At 39.6% G+C, this 16,731-nt stretch overlaps 3 protein-coding genes across 8 annotated transcripts; 1 reads left to right on the top strand and 2 right to left on the bottom strand.

Moving 5' to 3' along the window:
- Positions 1–7: 7 nt before the first annotated feature.
- Positions 8–4,998, bottom strand: LOC135168762 (SH2B adapter protein 1). Of its 3 annotated transcripts, none has more exons than XM_064133268.1 (6): positions 3,610–4,998; positions 2,745–3,431; positions 2,293–2,543; positions 2,034–2,230; positions 1,613–1,952; positions 8–1,200 (listed from the first exon to the last, which is right to left on the bottom strand). In XM_064133268.1, the coding sequence occupies exons 1-5, from the start codon at positions 3,879–3,881 to the stop codon at positions 1,662–1,664; spliced, it is 1,698 nt and encodes a 565-aa protein (XP_063989338.1). In that variant the 5' UTR covers positions 3,882–4,998; the 3' UTR covers positions 8–1,200; positions 1,613–1,661. The 3 variants fall into 3 exon arrangements, with proteins under 3 accessions (XP_063989338.1, XP_063989337.1, XP_063989339.1); XM_064133267.1 differs by having other exon boundaries at positions 1,701–1,952; XM_064133269.1 differs by having other exon boundaries at positions 1,701–1,952; positions 2,745–3,344.
- A 123-nt stretch (positions 4,999–5,121) lies between these two features.
- LOC135168767 (polyadenylate-binding protein-interacting protein 1) lies at positions 5,122–10,001 on the top strand. The gene is made up of 4 exons (XM_064133277.1): positions 5,122–5,732; positions 5,836–5,960; positions 6,478–6,696; positions 7,250–10,001. The coding sequence occupies exons 1-4, from the start codon at positions 5,603–5,605 to the stop codon at positions 8,261–8,263; spliced, it is 1,488 nt and encodes a 495-aa protein (XP_063989347.1). The 5' UTR covers positions 5,122–5,602; the 3' UTR covers positions 8,264–10,001.
- LOC135168765 (solute carrier family 22 member 21-like) lies at positions 9,481–16,708 on the bottom strand. Of its 4 annotated transcripts, XM_064133271.1 has the most exons (15): positions 16,567–16,708; positions 15,771–16,496; positions 14,930–15,394; positions 14,081–14,249; positions 13,453–13,532; positions 13,247–13,322; positions 12,846–12,993; positions 12,423–12,642; positions 12,225–12,331; positions 11,758–11,912; positions 11,055–11,244; positions 10,812–10,944; positions 10,389–10,698; positions 10,113–10,297; positions 9,481–10,000 (listed from the first exon to the last, which is right to left on the bottom strand). In XM_064133271.1, exons 5-15 carry the CDS (start codon positions 13,453–13,455, stop codon positions 9,827–9,829), a joined length of 1,701 nt encoding a protein of 566 aa, XP_063989341.1. In that variant the 5' UTR covers positions 13,456–13,532; positions 14,081–14,249; positions 14,930–15,394; positions 15,771–16,496; positions 16,567–16,708; the 3' UTR covers positions 9,481–9,826. The 4 variants fall into 4 exon arrangements, with proteins under 4 accessions (XP_063989341.1, XP_063989344.1, XP_063989342.1 ...); XM_064133274.1 differs by lacking the exons at positions 13,453–13,532; positions 15,771–16,496; positions 16,567–16,708 and having other exon boundaries at positions 13,247–13,344; XM_064133272.1 differs by lacking the exons at positions 13,453–13,532; positions 15,771–16,496; positions 16,567–16,708.
- Between the last annotated feature and the right edge of the window lie 23 nt (positions 16,709–16,731).

The raw sequence follows: 16,731 nt of genomic DNA, 5'->3' as shown, positions 1-16,731 counted from the left end.
ACTAGTGAAAAAAAACAATGTATGTATACATATACATTTGTTTATATATTGTATAATTTGTGCATCATCTGAAAAGATCCAAGTGTAACGACCCAAGTAATTCGAGCGCTCCAAAGCAAAACGATTAATAAATCGAAATTAAATGGAGATTTGTCACGCACAGAAAGCCATAAACTTAAATTATCTAAATTATTACTAATCGCAATTTATGTTTGGTTTTTCTGTGTACCGAGGATAGTGAGAGCTAGAAGTAATTCTTTTCCAAAAACTCCGTCATCTTTAGATTAGATATAATATTAACGAAAAATTGCTTGTCGGTTTTTAGAAGTTTTTACTCTAGCTCTCATTGCTCCTTACAAAATTTTCCTCAATCAACTGATTTCCATCATTGATTTTCTGAGCTATTTTATTTATGAGAATCCCATATTCCAGACAAGTGGAGAAATTAAAATTCCTTTAATTTTGCATTATATTCCACGAGTGGAAATTCAGTTTCTTGCAATTAGCCCTGAAGTAAGTGATACCATCGATCTTCATGAAGGCCTTATGTTCTTTAACACATCTATTTATTTCTTCGTTATTTATATAGCAAATTATGCCATCCGGATGATTCAATCATGCGATATTTGTGGTACATAATTTTGTACAGTACTACCGAAAACAATAACTAGAATGGTTCAACAATTTTATATGAAATAAACTCCTTGGATCGCCTCAAGACTTTCATTCTCTAAGCGAAAAATATTATCTTTACAATTATGCAGTTTGAGCCGAGGCTGTTCAATAGAGTATAGCCTAGTGCAAGGTAACAGGCAGATCTTCAACCAAAAGACGGAAAAAAAATAAATCAAAACTATTTACAGAATACGTGGAAAATTCGTATACACCGATAAGTTGAGCCTAATAAAACTTACGTTTTGTGTTATTTTCCTTCTCGATGGAATGAGTCGATAGAATGTTAATTTTCCTTGAGGCGTATTAAAGCATATAAATAGATATTTAAAAAATATATATCTTTTATTCAGGAGGACTGACCAGCCGATAGCCAGATGTTAGTCTTCTGTGTATCCAGCGTCAGAGAAAACTGTATGTATTTTGTACTGCCCTACCACTCGTAGATGCCTGTTGATCAGCATTCTGCTGCTCTAGTCTCTCTAGCGACTCCATTCGAGTCCTTATTGATCCACCGTATGTCTGTACCTTAAATGAACATGAAGAAACAGCATAAATTAAAATTCGCTCGTGAGAGACTCACATACAAGACAAATTCCATAAAAAAACTTCGTGCATCTGCTGGGTAATATTAACAATATTCTATAGTCCTGACGAATGGAATCGATTTTTCATGAATTTTTTTGGCTTTTAGACTTAATTTTTTCTATATAATGTCCTCTAATGTCATCTTATCTAATGGCCACCCCTCAGGTGAACCGTCATCATCACCCAAACAATTCGCCAACTCTTAATCATCTTATAGGACAACATCATTAAAACATTTGTGTGAAAGCGAGCCCCTTCCACCCACGGTCGAATCTCTCAATATTTAGTTAACTGGTCCATGTAATTGACTCTCTGGGGCATCGCTTTAGGCGTTTTTTTTTAATCTACTCACTGTCTGTAGAAATATCAGACTTGAGACTGTGGGAGTCGGCAACTCGCGCTCACTCGAGAGGTGTGAGACTTCCGCTGCTGACTCTTACTTCTCTTGGCTCTGGGGCAGCTGCTGGTCTCCTCTCCTGGGCTGCCTGGGGATTTGTCGTTGCTACTGGATGCACTGGTGGTCTCGTCATGTGTGTCGCCACAACGAATTCAGTTAGCATCACGTCGGCTGTACCACCAGACTCCAGGGGTATTGCATTCTGCCGGAAGTGATCCAACATGTCAAGAATTGCTGGAAAACATAGGTGTTGCACGCGACAATGACCCTGATCATTTAGGGTCATTCGAAGATGCTGAAAGAAATTTAATAGAAAATATTTTATAGAAAACTGTAATTAAAATTGAATGGAATAATATGATAAATTAATAAATACCTTTGCTCTCCCTTGGAAATTGAATGTAAGAACAAACTCTCCCTTTCGCGTTTCACTCTGTCGTACTAAGAATACCCCATGACCATTGGTAGCGCTATGAAGCACAAGTTGCGCGGCGTCTGATCGTGGCAATGTCCCATGGAACCAAGGATACTCCCTGAGACTCACAGCAAGATCGAGTTCTCCTTCATTAGGCACTGGAAAAAATCCAAAACCGATACTTTCATTTTAATTACTTAATTTAAATTTAATAACTCACATTGCTCAATTTCTTGTTGAGAGGAGCACAATTCCAAATTACTGTTACTCTTCGTTCTGAGTCTGGGCGGCAACTCGGGGGGATTTCCCACTTCATTTCCATGATCGTGAGCAGATCTTGACGATTTGCTCGCCGAGTTGGCTCTCAATCTGTCCCCGTCACTGCCTCCAGCAGCTCCGTGTCCAGTTCCATCAGTCGCGTCATGGCTGTTGGTGCCCATGGAGTTCAAGTGCGCGTTTCTCATGCAATACCTGGCGAATAATTACCAGTAATTGGTCAATGATAAATTCAACTATCAAATTAGTAATTGGAATCATAGTTTAGTAAATATTAGGAGACGAATAATAGGAAATGTGGGTTTCATGTTTTCAAAATTAATTGTCAATTATGTAGGATCTTTGAGGATTATTTTTATTAGGATTTTTTGATCAGGGTTTATTTCTTAAGCTTACCTGATAGTCGCCAACCACGACCTCATGTCCGCAGAATCATGAGCTTCGATTACGAACTCAGCGCTCTGTGTCTTTAGGACAAACGTATTCTCATGATCCGGCATTTCCAGGGCAGTTGTTTCCCTGGCCTCAGTTATAGCTGAGCAGAAAACACCGTCCCTAGGCTTGACAGCCTTCGGTGGCGAGTAAAACTCCAGCATGTAACCACCAATGGCCTTGATCAGAGCCAACCTCGACTTCTCCCATTTTTGTGTACCATCAGGATTTTCTCCCATAAGGGAATTGACGACTCCCTCCTTCCTGCACTCCACCACAATCTTCGAGAGTTTCGACTTGGAGTGCTTATCTCGCCGATGATCGCTGTGCGATAGTTCGACCTCATCGCTCTGTTGCTTGTGAAAAAAGCCCTTTCCCTTCTTGAGGCCCTTGAACGAAAGCCGCCGGAAGAAGGGCTTGTGCACTGGCTTCGGAGAGACTATGTCACCCTCGTGCTCGGAATAATCACTGAACTCTTCGTGCGATGACGCACGAATTGGGACTCGATTATTGTGACTAGTTGAGTTGGTTACTGGGTGACGAGTGTCGTGGAATGATGGAGATCTGGAAATTTGTTTGCTCGTAACTCGGGTACAAAGAGATATGTTACGCACGCAAATTGTCGTGAACAATGGATTGTGTGTCGTGAAACTGACGACAAAATTAAAAGTCAGATCTTCAAAAAAATATTCAACAAAACATGTTTAAACGATTTCTGAATAAGAATAATGTCTCAATTACCCTAACAACATACCAGCAATTACTGTCCCCAAAAAAACCTCCCTCCCATTCTCCCATTCCCCCTGCCACAAGAAAAGGGTAAACCCACCTGGCACTTCGTCTGAGATACTCGCTCTCGAAGTGTTCGCAGAAGGTATCAATGAACTTCCTCAAGAAGTCCCTATGCGACAACGTAGCCCTTGCGCTCTCCGGCAAATTGAGACTGACATACGTGCAGAAAGCCTTGGCAAAATCCGAGGCGGATGCGCGGGCGTGTCTGTCGCAGAATTCCATCCAGTCGTCGGCACCCTCAGGCGTCCCGACGGCGTTGTTCCCCGCGGCATTCCCCGTGTTCCCCGCCGATACGTTATAAACACTCATAACAACACCCCTCACTCCCCAGCCCCTTAAAAAAATACCAGCCAACCCAGCGTGGAAAAGAAAATCACAGCCCAGCCCCTGGCACTTAACCCTTCGTCATATCAATAAAATTATCCCAGCACCGATGAGTTAATTTCACCGCGGGTATCACTGGACTCAACAGCTCACACCCACATGTTCCATCATCGAATCATCCCAACCTCAATCAATTGGCTCGATCAGTCAGAATAAATCATATCGATACATTTTCATAACCTCAGTTGTCCTCGTTAATAATCATTAGGAACGCTTCAACGACTGAAACACTGTCTGCATACATTCCAATCGACGATGCACCTGTTCCACGGGATCAATCACATTGTACACCGGGGTAACAACCCACACACCCCCACGATCACCTTATCCACCCCCGCACCCCCGGGACGCTTCGTCATCGTTGAATGACGATTAAAAAAATCTCGTGAATGAAAAAACAACGGGCAAGATTCCTTCGATTAAAAAGTCGATTTAATTTTTTTTTAACCACTGAATTTTCGATTCCTCCCCCCCTTCTGATTTTCTCCCGTCCCCGCGGCTACTTCGCCAGCGCGAAGATTTTTTTGAGACACCACACTTGATACGCAGCCGACAGTGGCGCCGTATTCAAACACGTTTAATCGAGATTTTACTTCGCGTCAAGGGGTTGAGGGGTTGTTGCGGCCCACTGGGGGTTATCACTTGGTACTTCCTGGAGAATCGCGAATATTCGGGGGTATCTGGAGACTAAAGGGGTCAATGTCGGCTGTGACGCGGCGATAAAGATTTCTAAAACGCGTCTACGTCGTGCGGTAGGACCGGTGCTTCCGCCATTACTGTGAAGGTCGATTGTATCGATGGTGGAGAATGTATCGATACTTGGAGTCGATGGAAACTCGATGTGGTGAGGAAGGATTGCGATATATCGTCCCGACGACATCGATATTCAGGGACGGGCGATGACCAGGTTTATGGGGGGGCAGGGGGCTACGTCGTGGAAGAAACATGGCGAATCAGAAAAATTCGATTCTCGCGGATTAATTTTTTTTTCATGATAAATATCGATATTGAGATGATATGTTGATTCTTCGAGTCTATCACTCTAGAAACATCTCGATAAATATGCGCTGTCGAACAATAAAACATCGATCTTCCTGATAATCGATATCACATCACTTTTCAGTTCCTGTTTGGTAAAGCGCATGATGGCGAGTGTCTGAAGCTCTTCCCAGAAGTGTACCGAGTCATTAGGTTTCCCCGCGATTTCTTTTCCCTCGGATAATTGTTTAAGCGATTAATTAGGAAGAGTCTGATGAACCATTAACGATGGAGATCTTTCACCGTCGGTCTTTTTTCGAGACAGGGTGTAGAGAAGATTTTTTGGAATGAATTCCGGCGACATTTTGGAATTTTCCACTCGGGTTCTGACGTTGGAAGATACTACACTGGCCCGACATAACGGACACAGCTCCCTATAGCGCGAATCTGTATCGGCATTGTAATTATTATCCTCAGGCGACGAGTTTTGATCGCATGGTCCGTGATAGAATTGTGGAAACCGGTATTAATTCAGTTCATCGGAGAACAATTTCTGGGCGGAGAGAATCTCATTATTTTAGAGTAATTTTTGGAATTTACCGGACTGTAAAAGGGGTGAATCCGCGGCGTTTATTTTTGTCGAAGCAAGGATTTCTGATCCGTGGCTAATGGAGCACGCTGGCGAGGGTGACGGAGGCGGTGATCGTCGTGGCACGAGTAGGGGAAGAGGACGCAACTCATGGACACCTGGTAGTGAGCATCAGCCGTTAAGACGTCCACAGATCCCTAACCAAACGGGTAATTATTTAATTCTCGTTGCTATTTGGGGGTGGTTAACTTCAATTGTTGGGGGCGAGGTGGGCCTAACCTGTCTTTTTTTATATTTTTCGGTGGAGTATAGGATCCGTTCATCAACTCAACGAAATGTTCAACACTGCTTCGATTAATGAGGTCGTCAAGAAGTCCGGGCTCTCCGTGGATGCTCCTGAATTTGTGCCCAAGGGATTCGTCGTTGCGCAGCAAAATGTGAGGGTTTGTTACACAGATGGTGGCGTTTTTGGGGTCGGGGTAATGAGGCTCAGAAGGTGACGCGAGAGGTAGATTAATTTAGAAATTTGTTTTTAACTGATACACTGAATTTTCTTCATGTCCACGATGTTTGAGGTCAACAGTGTAGTTACTTTTTTCGAAATAATTGGGAACAATTATCGCACATGGTTGATGATTTTTTCCATCATGTCATTCATACAAAAATTAAGTGATACATCAATTTTTTTAGGATGTGTTTTACACCGTTTTTCAAATTATATTATTTAATTGAGCTTCAGTCTTCGTATTGAAAAACGTCCTATGAGACAAGCCATAATCAGCCAAAGGCTGCCAGAAAGATCGATAAAAATTCAAGCGAATTTTCTAGAGAATTATCTGACTCTTGCAAGTCAATGTTGCCCTGTTTGGCTATTTTTCATGAATGCAATCTTGACATAGACTCATTCAAGTCAGTAAACGATGTAATAATTAATGGAATTCTGATGATATTTAGCAAGGCCAAGTCTGGACGAGACATTCTGTCCAGGACCGTCTGAATGCAGCGAGGAGTGGCGGTCAGGGGATGCCCCATGCCCATCATTATGGTAGTCATCATCAGTATCCCTACCACGTCCAGCAAATGCCGTATCATCATCAGTATGGAGAGTCAGAACATCCATCGCAGTCTTACCCACGATATGAGAGTGGATACGGGAATTACGACAGGAATCAAGTGAGCAATATTTCACGATGCCCCAGATTTATTTTTAATCTCACTCGTAATTTTAGAAAGAACAGACGGTGAATTAGGGTTTATCTTGTATGGGCCTGAATATTCTGGAACATTTATCGTTTTGCTTCCGAACGAGCGCTCATACTCGCCCAAATTTGTCATATGCACCTGAATTTTTCTTTCATTTTCGCCGGTTCGGATATATCACTCATAAAAAACATATAAACTGTAACACAAAAGCTATTAAAAAAAAAGAAGTTCATGGTTTCTGCGGATATTGGGACTTTGAGTTCTATTTGAAGTGATCTCTTGCGGGTTTTTCCAGTAAAGTTATTAATAGCAAGACAATATTTACATAGAAAAATTGAAATTTATTCATCTTTTCAAATCAAATGTCTCACACATATCCCGAGGGATTTTTTGAGGCCAATAATTCATGTTTAAAAAATTTATTGACGCGAAGATATACCCAAAATTATTTATAAAAAAAAAGTCGCTCATGCGCCCTTTATTATATTATCATTGTCTAATCAATCCGAACGTCTTGTTCCAGGGTCCCTGTCCCACAGACAGTTCCAGAGTAGACCTGCAGGACTCTCTCTCGCACCTTGTGATGGCAATGCAAACTCTCACCCGCAATCCGGAACAATTTGATAATCTAGTCGTGCCACTAGTGTGTAACATAACTCCCCACTTAACGAACAAAGACAGCACCGACGTAATAGTGAATACGATCATTCAAGAATGTGTAAACGACTCAAACTTCCGATACAGCGGAGCGCGTCTATGCTCTCATCTAGACGCCGTTGATACATCCTCAAAGGACAATCCCTCGATATTCAGAACATCTCTGTACAAGCGTTGTCGTGAAGAGAATGACAAGCAATCGACAAATTGGCCAGAAATTGTCGAGCATACGCCAGACGATGAGCGAAAATGTCACGGTCTGATGCTGAGTCTTGCTGAATTGGTTGCCCAAATGGACTCCCACCCAGCCTCTATTATTGGCAAAGTACTGGTGGATTTGATCTCAAATACGTTGAAAAATCCTGGACCCAATTCAGCCAAGTACATCTGTCAATCGCTCAAGCTGGCTGGCCAATACTTGGAGCGTGACAGTACGACAAATCGTCAGGAGATTGAACGAGTTATGAAGGGGCTAACTGATCTTGTTACCAAAGGACAGGTTGATGTTCATGTTGGACGAATGGTCAACAGTGTTCAGGAACTGCGTAATGTCAACTGGGGTCGTGGTGTCTCTTTCAATGATTCAGTGGCTGTTGATGTGAATCCTGAAAATGTTCAGGTAGAAGAGGAGGTCAATCAAGCAGCTCAACAACTGGACGAACCTGTGCTTTATGGGCCTGATGGAATGGTTCTGTCCGCTGAGGAGCGACGGTTTTGTCAGGATCTGTCTAGCCATGACAATAGGGAGGTATGGAGGCCCCCACCCGATATGTTACAGCAGGAGCAGGACGAGGACGACAGAATTGCTGATGCTTATGAACAATTCCTACAACTACTTCCGAATAAAAACGATAACAGCAATGTGAACAGGGGGAAATAGCAAGGTGGTCAAATAATTTGGAGCTGGCTTCCTCCAACGTTGACTTTATGTTTATTGACGTCAATAATTTTTCTGATTAAGAGGAAGGGGAATAACTGAATTTCACTGGGGCAGCTGTTTTTTTGACTGATGTGAAGCAAATAATCGGGATACGTATGATATTTAAGAAAAGGGATGCACATCGTCTGATAATTAAATTGAATTTCTATTGGATAATGAATCTAATATAAAATCCTGACTTTGCCTCCGGATTTTTGTAATTAAAATGATCAGTCGATTATATTATAACTATTGAATCAAATAATGAATTAATTTTATATTTTTCGGGGAATTCTGATTTATAAATAAAATGTTTCTACAGAAAAAAGCGATGAAATTATCCTTTTTTTCGTACAAAAATGTCTCTATTTAGAATTTTTTAACAAAAATCATTGATCAATTATCGAAACTCAATAGCAGAATCTGCAAAATTCTATGGAACGATGGTGGATCGAAAAATTGAAGAGGCGAATGTAGGAGATAGTTTTAACCGGTTTCTAAAAAATTAATCGTCAAAAGAAACTTCCCAGTTGAATGCTCCTGTTAATTTCGCCCCTTTCCTGATGGTCTAAGGAATGCGCTATTTAAAAAATAAGAAAAATACGAGAATTTAATGTCACATTTTGTCACACTGTGGACACAAGCTGCTTTTCAGCCTCCAAGGCAATCATGAATTCGAAAATTGAAAATAATCATGGAAATAATAGAGAACATTTTTGCTGTAACGAAAGCATCACATTTAGATTAAGGGATTTTGTTTTTATATTGATGAAAAATGAAATGGTTGTAAGCGGTATCTAAACATAGACGTATCTGAGGCTAAGGCCAATATTGCACCTAGTCGGTTCATATGTAATGTAAGTTAACAAGAATTAATGGATTAAATTTGGGTTTTGAACTTCAATCGATTCAATATATTCAAAACCACACCAGCGGCGGTTTCGTGCGAATTTTAAACTGCAATCATGGTAATTGTAAATCAATAAATTTTCTTTCCGTTTTTAGAAGGCCAAACCTGTGTTTTTCTTAATCCTGACACACACAAAAACGACTCGATAGATTTTTCATTCGTAACAATACCTACTCCATAAATTATTTCCTGACGCTGTGGTTTGAGGGCAGGGACATTCATATTTACGCGTTTGAAAACAAAACAAAAAAATCTTTTGTGAAAACCATTTGTTTTTTGCTTGGGATTTTAGAAAATGTATTCTTATAAAATCACTACAATGTATTATGCAGGTGTATAAATAATAAATTCAAATATTCAAAATTGGATAGCTTACCATTCACAAAAGGACTATAAAATTATTCACAGAATTAGCATCACTCCATAAATTGTCAATTAATCACATAAGTAATATTACTCAGAGGTGCAAATAAAAATACTGCTCAAACCTTATGATATGTCTCCAACTTATCGTCACAATTCTCGAACGAATGGACCGTCAAGCATTGAACACTTCAATTGTGTAATAATAATGATGAATACTTTCAAATTGTTTCCTAAAATTAAACACAATATCATGTACAGCTGAAATTGTCGTCAGTTTTCTTTGGTTTTCCGATATTCTCGGCCTCTGTGACAGTGTCCGGTAGTTTAATCCCCAGAGTCTCTGGGAAAACGAGGGAAACAACTCCAGCAAGGATTCCCATGGAGCCGAAGAGGATTAGAGGAAGAGATGCAACAATTGTCGCCTGAAAAAAGTCACATCGCATGATGCTATTGAATAAAGTTACCAATACCTACTTTCCTATTCAATGTCTATCATCGTGCCATGTTCTGCCGTTCTAAATTAATAATACTCACCAAAAGACGAGTTTGAGGAGCAAGAATGGAGCCAATGCGTCCAGTCATGCTGCAAATACTGAGCAAGAAGTGTCTGGCAGTCGTTGGGAACATTTCAGTCGTATAAACATAAACAGTAGCAAATGCCATAGTAATGCATCCTTTACCACCCATGTAGAGAATCAAAGGTGCATATGCCCATGAATCTTAACAAACAACAATTGTCTCATCAACTCATCCTCCCATCGAAAATAACAGTAGGTAATTTAAATACAAATTGTCCACTCGTTGGCTTACCTTTCGGTACAAACTGTATCGCCAAGCAAAATATTCCACTGAACAGGAATGAACCGGATAGGGTGGGTTTCCTCCCCACGTAATCAATCAGTATCCAGCTGAGGAAGTAAGCCGGTATTTCAACTAATGATACCAATATAAAGTTCACGTATTTATCCCCAGCAAATGCCACGGCATTCAGGGACATCCCATAGTACACGAAGGTGTTGGTCAGCCAGCAGAGACAGCATGCCAGCAACCTTACGAGTAGTTTCGGCCTTGATAGGGCCTCTCTCACAGGCACACTACGGCTGGATTTGTTCTCTGATTTCTGCAATTGACATACTACTATTTTATCGTGTCACATATGAAGATAGCATACAAAATATTCTACCCTGGAAGTGTTAATACACGTCCCAATACTTCTTTTTAATGCAGAACTACCTTTTCACAAGTATTCACATTCAACTCTTCGTAGATACTCCTTGGCACGCGAGTACTCTCCAAACCATTCATATAGGCCATCCTTTTGTATATACGTTCAACTTCTTGATGCTTTCCTTTTGCTGCTAGCCACCTGAGGAGAGAAACGAATATTCGTGAAACAAAAGTTCAAACAGTCGAGAGAGAAGTAATCATCTGTATAAATTTCAATGATCTCTATCAGGCATACAATAAATTCCTTACGCAATCGATTCGGGAATAATTAAGGGTAGAAAAATAGCGAGCAATCCAGGAGCAAAAATAGCTCGCAGAAGAGGTCTCCAGGACTTCAAAAACATAGCCATAGTCCCTAGATACATTTCACCAACGGCATACATTCCTCCGATAAAAGTGGCTCCCAAGACGCGCTTTTTCCCACCCACCATTTCCATACCTGCAATTACATAATTGTCAGATTAAATAGATTCCACATTACTTCCTGCAATGTCCCGCGATCTTCCGAACATTTATCGATGAATCTTCTAGAAATATCTGCAAGATCCTCAAGCACAAAAGAATTTTGATACGAGAGCTGTATCAACTATCAAAAAAAAAATAAATCTAATCAATCTACTGATTACAGATTAGAGAAATGCGGTATCTGCGTTGTCAGTGGCACTTATCGCACTGCCCACAATTAATTCAATAAAACGTCGATCGATTGAAGATTAAGAAAGATCTAATGGGATCGTGAGTCAATGGAAGTTGAAACAAGAGCGCTGATAAAAATTGATGCGTACTGCTGCAGTAATTACAGCCATGAATAAGGGGATAAGCACAAGTACATTATTTGGCTTATTGGGATCTAGTTATCACTTGATTATTATCGCCAGATGTAACGCTAATTCATTTCTAATTACTTTGGATTTGTCATTCATTTATTGAGACACTGAAAGCCCAAACTCACCCAAGATGAAACCAGAGCTATAGATACCCGCAGCAGAGACTGCCATGAGGAACTCCATGGTCATGAACATCATGTAGTTGACGGAAAATGATTGAATGAGTCCGCATACTCCACTCATGAATGTTTCTACCACTAGACAGGTTCTTCTTCCGTATCTGAGGAAATGATATCAAGATTTAATTTGAAGCGGAAATACCATATTTTCTATTGAGCCCGTGTATTAAGCATTTTAAGGTATAGAAATTGAAATTTTCTAAAATTTATTGATTTCATTGAACCAATCGGATATTCAATGATAAAAGTCACTCATATTTTCCGGCAACTCAGTGAAATGTTCCTGGAAATCAGGGACATTATCATAGAAATCAAACCTTTTTTTCCGGTTAATGCTAAGCGTCATAAACTGTCAAGAAACCATCAAAATGCTATTACGAGAATAAGAAAAAAGACGGAGGAAATTAACATACCTGTCAGATAGGTATCCAGCGAACATCAATCCTACAAGCTGTCCAATATTGTTTACCGTCCCAACCATGGCTAACTTCCATCGATTCTCATCGCACGTAAAGTCCCACTACATAAAGAATCCACGAACGTAGGAATAAGAATAAACCTTCACCCCATGGAATTTAACAACAAAATTATGTTAACGATTTCATCAGTACCTCGCTTAGAATAGTCTGCTCCTGTGGATCGTACACCCAACTGTTGCACTTTCCAACTCTATTACTGAAAGAATCCTTCGAACACTCCCCAGTCACATTATCCTTCACCTGGAATCTGTCACAGCTGCCGAACAAATTATCACTTTTTGGTCTAGAATGGGCAGTCCAACTATTATGCCAATTTGCGGTTGATGAATTCTCACACTCGGGAATGAGACACCTGATATAAATTCAATCCATTGCGGTAATAGACGTAAGTACCTCTAAGATGATAGATAAGGAAATGAGGGAGCATGATCTTATGAAATCACTGTTCAACATCTGCATCATACTCGTCTTACGAATGATGCAGAAGAGCATTGATTAATGTGGGAGTACTTCGGGGTAATGAGGATTTAATTACAATGTTCTGGCTATTATTACCTGTAATCTACTTCACCAGATGTGAACGCATAACAAAGGGTGAACCCAGCTGATAAGGCAAGGGGTAAACTCACAGCAATATACACCATTATTTGGTATTTTCCTATTTTGTTCATCTCTGCCAACCCCCGGCTGCTAATGTTCTCTTCTAAAGACAGGAACAGGGAAAATTTCGAAGTTTTTAGGCCAATTCTTTGATTCAATTAGAATGTTCAATAAAAACATAATTTACAGCAAAAACTAAATGATTTCACCAGTGGCTTTACTGCGAACATATTTATGAGTCGAATAGGTTCCATTTACTGATAATAATCTACATTATTATTTCTGTTACGTGGTTTATGCTCATTAGTTATAAATAATTTTGTTTCCGTTTTTAATCAATCGTATTTATACGGTACCTTCACTTTCTTTTGACTTCGTGGGAGAGTCCATGCTCTCCATTTCCGTCACGACCATTGTGAACTTCTGATAAGCCTAGAAATTAATCAAGAAGTAACTACTTTACTGGTAACGACACGAAACCACTCCAAAGCGCTCTCCTTTCAAATTAATTAAGTTTAAAAATATTTAACTGATAAGGAATGTCAAGTGGAATTCGACAGACCATGAGTGCAACGAAGAAACAAGATGATTATTAGTATTATCTTATCCACATTGACGCCTGGAGCATTGATGATCTGCACACTGAAACGTTCATTATGGATTTCTGATAATTCATTCAAAACTATTCAATGTCGCGAGGATAATATCTTCATTGGCAACAGGAATTATAGATCATTTCCATTGCAATGAGGTTTTTCTACTCTGGACAAATACAAACGTGTCAAACTTTTTTTTGAAATAATCATAAAATCCGTTTTTTGGACTTCAGATTTCTAAGAAGAAATATTTGTAATTCAGCACATTATCGAATCCAATTTCTCTAACAACTGTCTTCATTGAGGTTTTCACGATCGAAATTTGCCGGCATTAATTTTCCAAAATTATTTTATCAACTGGACTAAACGGAAGGACATTTCCACAAATAAATAGCTAAAAAGTAGCCCAAAGAAATTGCAAAAATTAAGGGCAAAAAATATTCAAGACAAATAAAATTCGCATAAAATTTTCCAGAAAATGAGCCGAATTTTTCAATCAACTTTTTTTTCTTACATAAGTTCCATACAGTCAATTATTTAACACTTGTAGCAAAATAATTTTCCAGCACTTGCGAACACGGAAAAACCACATACCAGTCAATAGATTCAAGCAGACGTATGCCCAGTGTCAATTGTGTATCTTCTTCACCCACTGTTGGGCCCACGCAGCACGCAATAGAGTCAGTCAGTTGACAAAGACAATCTCCCAATGAAGTCTCCTTTCTCTCGGCTTACTCACGCAGCATGATCATGAAATGAAAAGCTGTGACGCAAAGTTCAACATTGTCTTTATAGTGGGCTCATGCTTTAACAAGAGAGGATTAATTATGTCCACCGCGGGGGTCAATTCTTAGAAAAGCCGACAGCCAATATCGGAGTATAAGATAAAATTATTTAAAATTTTAGATATACGTTACGTGTGATAAATAATAATGAATTGAGTGGTAGTTATTCATGATCGGTTTATCGGAAATTGTCTGAGTTTGCTCAGACAAATTGTTGTTATTGTTTGTCATCCAGTGGTTTTATCGGAAAGAAAGTAAAATGTGGGAGAGAGGAATTTGAGTAAACAATATTCAATGTCATGGGTTGTGATGGTTTATATTATTTATGCCTCCTAGGCTGAGAAGAACATCTAGTGTAAACTGCTCTTTTATTTTTCATTTTTATTCCTGACCGCTTAGAATTATTTTTGCAATTTCCCTAATCCCTTCTCAATTTTCGATTCCTATCTTTCTAAATATTTTACACAAGAATTGCAAGTCTAATCACCAGCCAACATTTCCTAACGGAGCGCGAAAGATATTTCACAGATCAAAATGCAATGAAATATCTGAACGTTATCACGCCCTAGTGAGACAAGAAAATTCTTAATTTACGTCAAGATCTACTACAAGAACCAGCATTATGTATCCAGTTATGATAACACAATTTCATATTTACCTGTGCAATCGAATGCCGGTGCAATCACCGCCGATATTGCGCGTACAGCGGGCTCCCCTTTTTTCACTTCTCGATGGCACTAATAACGAAGGACAACTGCATATTTTACATCACTTAAACGCAATCGATTCACAACTTAGTTTTGCTCCAAATGCCGGAAACTTAAATATTTAACTTACATTATTTTTCTAGTTTTGAGTGTTGCTGGACAAGTTCGCGCGCAAAATTCGATCTTAGCTTCGCATCGGACAGGTCAACTAGATCAGTATTCCCTTAAAATTCACTGGTACTAATACATTCCCAATATCCCACTTCATATTTCTCTGTTCTATCCATGTAATCCGGAAAGTATAATGAAAAAATTGTTGTCGAGTGTATTGACCTGCAGGTCTTCGCCCGAATGCGGCTTCCAGGCGGTAAGACACTGACCCACCTTCACCTTGAGCAGGTCAATTGGGTCAATATCTAGAAATTTTCGATTATCAATACAGTCGACTCAATTCTATTTTCTATTTCGAACACTTGTTTATTTAAAGAAAATTGTAGATGGGGGTTTTTCGGGAAAAATATTATTCCCGATGGTCAGGCCAATCTTTACGAAAGTTTCAATATTTGTTGCTAGAAACAAATTTTGCCTCGTTGTTTGCTAAATGTATTCATAAAAATATTCATTAATCATTCCCAGAATTGTTAATTCAATGTTTAATAAGGGTTGCATTTCGATGAGAACTACGCAGTCGAGTTTTTAGCGAACACGTGACAATTTCAATATCGTCAATGAAAAATATGAATGGAGATCATTAGAAAAAATTGTAAAAAAATTAATTAAAAAAATATTTACATCTTCGTATCGAAGTATACAATTTCTTTCTGTCCGCCAGTGTCCTCGTCACCAATTACTATGGGAATATGAAGGACTTAAATATTGACTTTGCAAAACTTGTTCCGTTGCCGAGTATTGACGTGCATGCTTCCGCGCGAAAGTATCCCAGGTGGCACGACGCCGACCCACCTTCACCTCGGGCGGGTCAACTAGTTCCATATCTTGAAATCCACACTTATCAATACACCCCGAGCAATTTTACAATTAAATTGCTTTTATAAATTCAATACTCATTAAAACAGTTGCCAAAAATATTATCGAAAATTAGTCTTATCAGAAAATGCTTCTCGAACCCCCTCAACGTGAATAAATGGAAATCGAATGACGTCCACAAAATTACTCATCGACTTTCAATTAAAAAGCGAGAATGTATTTCTTAATTTGTTTAAATTTCCTCATCAACAATTCCCGCGGCAATAAACCCCGAATGTACATGTCATAACAATAATTATGAAAAGTCAATCGATAAGGGGATATCCATGACGAATCGTCAGTGATTATAACGGCTAATGACTCGCGATCATTTCTTGACGGCCAGATTATTCTGGAGTCACAACTTTGTCAGCATCACTCAGCCGATCACACGCGACTATTGCAATATTTATATTATTCACTCTTCCTCGGCTTTTCCTTTGCAATATTTTGGACGTTGACCGTGAGGGCGCCACGATGACGGCAAAAGTGCTGTAAAAATATTTTTCATTCCATCGGATGATTAATCAATTGATCCATGATGAAGTTGGCCATCACGTACCTGTGGAAACGAAGTAAATCTGACGCAATAGAAAAAAAAATGCTGCCGAAATAATTGAGGCCGCCGGAATTTCGTATTTCCCCGCCGCAGAAATTCCATCGAATGGCGCCAGCTTGCTCCTCCCCCCCTTCGCCCCCACTTGGCACCACTCTGGTCGTAAAATGT

The sequence above is a fragment of the Diachasmimorpha longicaudata genome, chromosome 13, assembly GCF_034640455.1.
Source record: "Diachasmimorpha longicaudata isolate KC_UGA_2023 chromosome 13, iyDiaLong2, whole genome shotgun sequence".
In the NCBI taxonomy this organism is placed as follows: Eukaryota; Metazoa; Arthropoda; class Insecta; order Hymenoptera; family Braconidae; genus Diachasmimorpha; species Diachasmimorpha longicaudata.
The sequence above is the reverse complement of the archived record's forward strand: the minus strand, read 5'-3'. Positions and strand labels throughout refer to the sequence as shown.

Excerpts from the sequence above, each read along its gene's own strand:
- LOC135168762 (XM_064133267.1), bottom strand. The coding sequence starts at position 3,881 with ATGAGTGTTTATAACGTATCGGCGGGGAACACGGGGAATGCCGCGGGG. Across the intron at positions 1,953-2,033 it reads ATTTCCAAGGGAGAGCAAAG|CATCTTCGAATGACCCTAAA; the intron begins GTATTTATTAAT and ends AATTTCTTTCAG. Across the intron at positions 1,201-1,700 it reads CTGCCCCAGAGCCAAGAGAA|GTACAGACATACGGTGGATC; the intron begins GTAAGAGTCAGC and ends TGTTCATTTAAG.
- LOC135168765 (XM_064133271.1), bottom strand. Across the intron at positions 12,643-12,845 it reads TCTGGTGAAGTAGATTACAG|GTGTCTCATTCCCGAGTGTG; the intron begins GTAATAATAGCC and ends AATTTATATCAG. Across the intron at positions 11,245-11,757 it reads TAGCTCTGGTTTCATCTTGG|GTATGGAAATGGTGGGTGGG; the intron begins GTGAGTTTGGGC and ends ATGTAATTGCAG.
- LOC135168767 (XM_064133277.1), top strand. The coding sequence starts at position 5,603 with ATGGAGCACGCTGGCGAGGGTGACGGAGGCGGTGATCGTCGTGGCACG. Across the intron at positions 5,733-5,835 it reads ACAGATCCCTAACCAAACGG|GATCCGTTCATCAACTCAAC; the intron begins GTAATTATTTAA and ends GGTGGAGTATAG. Across the intron at positions 6,697-7,249 it reads GGAATTACGACAGGAATCAA|GGTCCCTGTCCCACAGACAG; the intron begins GTGAGCAATATT and ends GTCTTGTTCCAG.